This window comes from Arachis ipaensis, chromosome B01, assembly GCF_000816755.2.
Source record: "Arachis ipaensis cultivar K30076 chromosome B01, Araip1.1, whole genome shotgun sequence".
In the NCBI taxonomy this organism is placed as follows: domain Eukaryota; kingdom Viridiplantae; phylum Streptophyta; class Magnoliopsida; order Fabales; family Fabaceae; genus Arachis; species Arachis ipaensis.
Genome location: NC_029785.2, coordinates 125,041,698 through 125,049,663, shown reverse-complemented (window position 1 = coordinate 125,049,663; position 7,966 = coordinate 125,041,698). Strand labels below are relative to the sequence as shown.

At 36.2% G+C, this 7,966-nt stretch overlaps 1 protein-coding gene and 1 long non-coding RNA gene across 2 annotated transcripts; both read right to left on the bottom strand.

The window, feature by feature from the left end:
* LOC110263072 lies at positions 2,908–3,779 on the bottom strand. The gene is made up of 3 exons (XM_021103611.1): positions 3,690–3,779; positions 3,501–3,566; positions 2,908–3,422 (listed from the first exon to the last, which is right to left on the bottom strand). Exons 1-3 carry the CDS (start codon positions 3,716–3,718, stop codon positions 2,924–2,926), a joined length of 594 nt encoding a protein of 197 aa, XP_020959270.1. The 5' UTR covers positions 3,719–3,779; the 3' UTR covers positions 2,908–2,923.
* Positions 3,923–4,499, bottom strand: LOC110263070. The gene is made up of 3 exons (XR_002348063.1): positions 4,460–4,499; positions 4,163–4,249; positions 3,923–3,934 (listed from the first exon to the last, which is right to left on the bottom strand). It is a non-coding gene; the product is annotated as an uncharacterized LOC110263070 (long non-coding RNA).

Sequence of the window (7,966 nt, the reverse complement as noted above, 5' to 3'; positions counted from 1 at the left end):
TGTTTGGGTGTATTATGCAGATCTGTACGAACACCGTCACATATGGGTTCCTATCTATCTGGATCACCACTTCTGGGCAGGGATGAGAAGCACACAAAGGAGCGAGAGCATGCATTCATTTTTTAACAAGTATATCACCCGGAACAGCTTGCTTATTCAGTTTGTCAAACAATACGATAATTGCCTCGGAAGCAGGGAGCAAGCAGAGAGAGAATCAGATGCTGCAGATTTTCATACGGTCATACCGTGTGCAACCAAATCCTCCATTGAAGCTCAGTTTCAAGATGCGTACACGCATGCAAAGTTTAGGGAAGTCCAAGCGCAACTTAGAGGAAAGACGAATTGCATCACCAGATTAAAGAATTCCGCTCTAGGCTATTCAGTATACGAAGTCGGAGAACAAGTTTCCAGCTCAATATTCAACAAGTTCGTGGTTACTTACGACTCAGTTGTAGCCAAGGTAAAATACCAAAGCTTATTATTCGAGTCGAGAGGGATACTGTGCCGTCACGCACTAAGCGTGTTAAGCTTCGAACAAGTAAGCCAAGTGTCCCCTAGATATATACTGGAACGATGGAGCAAGAAGGTAAAGAGGCGACACACACACATCAAGAGCAGCCACGACGAGCCACTGATGGAGCCAAGAAGCAAGAGGTTCGACCAATTGGTTTTTCGTTCGCAAAATATTTGCGAATTTGCATCCAAATCGGAGGAGCTGACTGCAATTCTGCACCGTGCGTACGATAACGTCATGGTCGAGATGGAATCTTTAAAAGCCAAAAGGAAGGGGACATCTTCTTTATCCCACGAAGACGCCAACTTGGAATCCGTTAACGAGCTTCAAAGCCCGCCAAGGATTCGAACAAGAGGACGTCCAAAAAATAGGCTAGGTTCAAAATTGGACAAACAGATCGCAAATACCACAAAGAAGAAGAAGACGAAAGTTTTAAGCGAGGTAAAAGTAATGTTCTTTAAATTTGTGGCGATTGAGTTTATTTATCTCGTTAATAGTTTAGCTAATGTGTGAGTGTTATATTTAGATAAACCTGTTTGATGCTGCATCAGCGGTGCATTCAAATTTCAGCCAATATCAAGCACACGTTATAAATTATCAGTTCAGGGTACCAGCAGCAGGGGATAACTCTTTGGGTGTATAGTTTTAGAGAATATGGGTGTAAAAGAAGTGTTCTTTTGGGTGTATTTTTGTTCATTGACAATTTACATATAGATACATATATAGATACATATAGAACAAAAGCTGTAAAAATTCGCAGGTTATGAGTGTATATTTGATTTGATGTTTTTCTTCATATTTTAGTACATGTAATTCATACATTTTGAATACAGCACAGACAGTTTGGGTGTATATTTTATGCAATCTTGGGTGTATTATTAGGCCTGCGTTGGGTGTAACACTTTATAATTTGCGTTTATATATGCCTTGATTTTTTCCTTCATATTTTACCACCTGTAATACAGCTTTTGAATACAGCACAGACAGTTTAACAGCACAGATAGTTTAACTATGGAAAAAAATATACATGGAATAAAAATTGTTGATAAATGGCAAATATTTACATCATTTGTTCAATTTACAAACTACCCAGCAGTTGGATTACGCAGTTTCTATATCAGCAGAATTTATCTGACAAAACGGACTCAATAATACAGAGGATGGCTTTGACAGCCTTATAGCACTACTCTCTCTAATTGTCCGATCTCTCTGTTTATTCATCTCACTGAATAGTATCCGGGAAGCATACTCCACTCTATAGTGGTCCACCTCCTCCTACAATTAAAAAGTATATTCTGTTTAAACAGCAATATTAATTCAGTAAAGTAATACAGAGTTATATAATTCTAAAGATAGTTACCTGTTTCCAATTATCCCATTTATACTTCCCCTTTTTAATGTTTTCCGGCTCAATTAACTCAAGCCACTTCATAACGTAGATAGCGTAGTCATAGCTGAAAACGAAGAAAATAGATTACAAATCTCATTTAGGAAAGTTTAATGTTCAGAGTTACAAATTTATACCTTGTTTTTTGGCCTGATATTTTAACATATGATGCTTTAATTTCCTTCTCCTTCTCGTCTTTCTCCAGAGGTTCCCCGCCGACATATGCTCTCAATATTGAAAATACATATCCCTTAAATACCAAAACAAATCAGTAATACACCCGAATGAATGCACAAGATACACCCAACTGAATGGACAACATACACCCAACACAACTAACGAAATAGACTTATCTATTAAAGTAAAGAAGACAGAGACAACTTACATTGAATTTATTAATCTGCTTTCTCTCTTCGCTTGGAGCTTTTTTGTGTAGCGAGTCAAGTATATGACATTTCTGCTTCGTTGTATTTATCATCCATAACCACCAATGCCCCGAGTGGCAAACAGGTGCAAAAATCTGAAGGATTGCCACATTTCAACAGTGCGTTATCTTATTTGGCATATAAGTAAATAAGCGTACTAACAAATTTAGCAAACGAAAACTTACATATGGATGCGAAGTTAATTTTTTTCTATCTATGAAGGGAATAAAACTCGGGTAGCCTTCCACCCTGAATTCCTTATTCGTTTTCGGTGATATGAATTCCCCATTTGGGTGATCTGAAAGTGCCATGCTCTGCAAGAATTGCGAAACAAGAAATGAAATACTGAAAATACACAACTTACACCCAATTGAACGTAAAAAGTACACCCAATTCAATACAGAAAATACACCCAAAGTTCGTAGAAGTAACACTTACCACAATATCGGGGGGGAGACAGTATATTTGTTCTTGAAACCTCTTTTTATTTTTTTGGTTGAGGATGAGGCAGATGGCAGATACAATCTAGAAATATATGCCGAAATCAATTTTACATTAATAAACATTGCAATTGACTTTGGTGTAAAAACATTAATGTTATTCTAATATTACCTGAGATTCTATATCACTTTTTGCCTGGAGGGATGCAAGGTGCATTCTCATCAAAATGTATTCATTTTGGGCAATGAGAGTGCACATCTCCTCATACTCGTTAGTATTGCCATCTGCGTCTTCCTTCAGTCTCGTCCCCCAGATGTAGCACTTTTGTTTCATATCATCCGTAATCTGATTTATTGCCCCAGGAGTTTCAAACTTCGCAGAACTTTCTCCCCCAGTCTCCCTCTGAATTTGTGGACTTTTGTTTTTTCCCTTCGCCGCACTGCTTGCTATTTTTTGGACCAAATCGTCCAATTGTTCTAGCAAATTTGCAGCTTCAGGAGATTTTGCCCTTTCTGTCTCCTGCGTTGACGCCCCCTCCTGGCTTGAATCAGTCAATCCAAGGCTGAATGATGGCACACCTGGATATGTTTTAGGAACATAGGTTGCTGTCCGTGCCATCATCAACAGGGCAGCAGCGTCTTCTGCGGCTGGATGACTGCGTCATCATGTATAAGAATAAGAATAAGAATATACAGATGATAAGCAAAGATTAAATTTAGTCTGATGAACTTACATTTTAGTTGGAGCTGGGGGAATCGTGGGTGTGGTCTCTTGAAGTTGTTTGGGGGTTTCAGGAGTGCTGCACAGTTACACAAAATTAATCATGGCGTAAAAAAAACTAATCATGAACAATATACACCCAAACTGTTAGCAAATATACACCCAAACTCTAAACAAATATACACCCAATACTATTTCTTACGTTTCTGTAGTCCCTTCAATCTGTAGCATAGGGGTTGGTTCAAAATCTGTCTCAGTGGTTGTTTGGGATGCCGGCACAAAAACATGAATCGGGACTCTAAACAAGAAGAAAAAAGAAGGGTTAACAACGCCTTTGAAAATAATAAGGTTATAAGGTTTAAATATTCTTGAAAAACTCACATTGCAAGCGCATCCGACGGTGTCTGTTCCCTCACAACCATCATGTTCGAATCAGCCGGACTCAACCTAAAATACACCCAACGAAGGTCAAAAAATACACCCGAACAATTCAAAAAGAAGACAGGCTTTGTTTTTTGAGAACTTACATACTTGCAGTTTTTGCTTTCTTTTCCTGCCTTTTTTTTCTTGAATAAAATAATAAATGGCTTTTTTTTCTAAAAAAATATATATATAGAATTAGAAGTAGAAGGTAATAGAAGAACAAAAGTAACGGTTATCTGAAAGAGAAATTACATGCTCTCTGACGGCTGCTTTACACTACTCTGTTCTGTGCGTCCTTGAGAGGAAGGATCATCACTTCCCAAGTTCACAGCCGGTATTCTAAAACAGATTTGATGTTATTCAGACAAAATAAGATACAGGTATAAAATACACCCAAATGAATGCACAAGATACAACCAACCGAATGGACAATATACACCCAACACAACAAACGAAATATCCCAACTTAATAAACAACATACACCCAAATGGTTCCACAAAATACACCCAAATCATGATAACAAGATTTTATTAAATAAAGCTTCTTACGTTTCAGAGGACACATAGCGACCTTCTGTCGATCGCAGGTCTGCTTGGTTCTCCCTGCGAAACAAGAAACAATTATTAGCAAACAAAACACACCAAAATCTGAAATAGACACCCCACCAAGACATACTCATCTGCAGCAGATTTATCAACGTTTTTCCTTAGCCATTCTTCCAGTTCGTCACTTGATATTTCATATCTCTCACTACATTCATAAAAGAAGATGTTAACAAAAATAATTACGATGATAGACAGTAATATAGCTTACGAGGTACTGTACCCATCAAAGTATTGATCTTCTTAAGGAGGTGAATCCTCCACAACAACTTTTTTCTTTTTTGGTTGTGTTCTGGGTGGAAAAAAAGAGAGTACCAATCAGAAATAAAAAATTAATTTTATCACAGAATATTATCCAAAGAAGTGCTTACTTTTTTGGTGATATTTTTGTCTTTTTCTTTTTCTTTTCCTTCTCCACCGGTGATGATTCTTCGCTCCTATAAGTTAATAAGAGACACTTCAGTTAATACACGAAATCTTTATAATGAAGGCAAAAGAAAGGAGTAATAATTTCAGGACATTACTCATCACTTGATTCAGATTCAGATTCTAAATTAGAATCTGACCCCTCTTGACTCTTCTTTCTTTTTCTGGAGTCCATTCTGGAAGGCAAACAATCATTATTTAGAACATACTAAAAAATACACCCAAATGAATGCACAAGATACACCCAACTGAATATACAATATACACCCAACGCAGCAAACGAAACACACCCAGCTTAATAAACTACATACACCCAACGTGATCAACAAAATACACCCAACTCGAAAAAGAAATTACACCCAAGTATGGTACTTACTTTTTCTCCTTTTTGCTGCGGTGTTTTCTTCCTGAATCCTCTGAGTCTTCTTGAGTCTCAGACTCAGAGGTAGAAGTGTCCTTGTCAGTAGTTGTTTCTGTCTCCGAAGACGATGTTGAACTCGCCTTCCTTTTTTTGTTTTTTTGATTTCTTGTTTTTTTTTCTTTTTTTTTTCATTTTTTCTCTTGCTCTTGTCTCCGCCATCTTCACAATCCCCTAAAACATTAGATATTTTAGTTAGCAGCATTCAGGTAAATAAAATACAACCAACATATTATGTTTACTTACCAAAGTTTTCTCTCTTTTTGCAGTCATTCTTTCCACCAACTGCTCCTTAGTCCAGTTGGCAATCCAGGACTTTGGTGGTCTTTCAGCCTTCTTCTTTCCTTTGTTTTTTGAAAGATGAAAGTAAATTATCATCAGGGCGAAGAGGCAGCCATCAATTGCCTTCTTCTTTTTCTCCTTGTAGTCTGTGATGCCCTTGACCATGAAGGTCAAAACATGCCCCCCCAGTTTCTCTCCGATGTGCTGTCCATCTTAAAAATTGGGGCCAAGTGCACAGGCGATATTTTGTTTATCGTCGTTGGCAAAAGGAACGCCATCTGTATATAGAGGATGAATATCCTCTTGAACATCAGGCGTTCCTCTTCGTTGCCAACGCCGATTTCCATCATTTCATCGGTAAGACTTTTGAGGGTCTTACCCTGGAATCTTCTAAAAATTATTTTGTCATCATCAGAAAGTTTCTTATACTCAACTTTCTCAGGAAATAGATCTCCTAGAAAAAGGAAAATAACAAAGTATCAAAGTCGGTTCAAATACACCTAAGCATCAACTTAAATACACCCAAGCATCAACTTAATATACACCTATAATTTTAAGCTAGTTACCTGTTGCATTGATGCCAAGCGCATCACCTATTGTTTTTGGTGTTATTTGGAAAGAACCATATCCTGTTTTCAGTCTGTTCTCCCCAAGTTTGAATTTGTTTGCCAGCTCCCTTAACAGTTGGTGATCCACCCTCAGTGGTGGGATGTGCATCAACCCACCGAATCCGAGATCCCTCACAATCGTCTTCTTCTCCTCACTCATGTTTCTGAACTTATCACTTAGGAGATGTGTGGCACACTTAAGGTCTTTTGTTTGGTTTCTTGCTGCCATTTTCTCTGAAACGAAAAATACACCCAAAGATATCAGTAAGATACACCCATATATATGAGTCAGATACACCCATTAATAAGAGTAAGATACACACATATATGAGTCAGATACACCCATTGATAACAGTAAGATACACCCATATGTAAGAATCAGATACACCCATTGATAACAGTGAGATACTCCCATAGATATGATTCAGATATAGTATCCATATATATCAGTCAGATATCACTCAAACATGCTTCAATATCAAGCCACATTACAAGGTCAAGCAGTATACACCCCCAATCTACGGAATAAACCCCCAAAAATCAGTTACCAGAAGATCTAGAACAACAAGAATAACAGGATAACTTAGAACAACAACGTAGAAGAACAGTGTAACAAAGAAGCAAGAATAACAGTAAACCCTAGAACAACGACGTAGAAGGAAAGTAAAACGTAGTTTGTAATATGGAAAATATACAGGAATCTTAATGAACTTACGTTGACTATTGTTGCTTTGTTTTCTCTTCAGATTCTTGATGGAGAGTTTGATGGTGTTTTGACGGAGGTTTCGAACAATGACTTGTATATTTTGAACTTTGATTTTCGCTCGAAAATGGAAGGGTTTCCTTGTTTTCGAAGCGCTTTGAGAAGTGGAAGAAGTGGAAGAGTTTGCCATACGTAACCGTTTGAGTGTTGAGCGCGTGAAGGTGACGCTCCATGTAATCTCTCTTCATGCGCGTGACTTGTATTTGGGCTGGGCCAACTTGTAAGCTTGTAAGCTTGTATGTGTAGCAGGCCCGTTAATTAAATTAATTATTATATGATTTTAATTTTTTTTATCCTTATTGTACACTAAAATTAATGTCTCCTTATATTTTCTCTTTTATAATTGATGGGAATTCATAACCAACATATATCCCCAATTTTTTTTAAAAAATATGTCTTCATAAGAACATATAAAAAAAAAACAAATCTAATAACAACAGAAATTAAAAAAATTAAAACAAATACAAAATAAAAATAACAAATAAAAAATAACTTTGTATAATTTTAATATAAACAAATTTTATATTACAAATATTTTAAATAAAAACACATCAAATTTAATATTAATTTATATATATATTTTAGTTAATTTTTAAATAATATAATATTTATTAAAATATATTTTATATTATCATTAATTTATCATTCTGCGCATCATTCAGGTATCAATCTAGTTTAATGATAATGATTAATTCCATCATATATAGATGCATATGCCAATGTAATTTATCATCTAATTTCTAAATGAAAGTGTTCTGCTTCATGCTTATAATTTATGCCATGTGGTAATGGGATAGTAATAAAAAGATAAAATTGATAAAAAAAAATTACCAGCCAAAAGTCCAAAGCAAACAGAAAATGAATAAAAATAATAATTAAAAGAGGTTGCCTTACGTGCCTAAAATTTAATCCATAAGAATAGGATCAAAGAAAGGAAAGTGTATACTAGTATACTA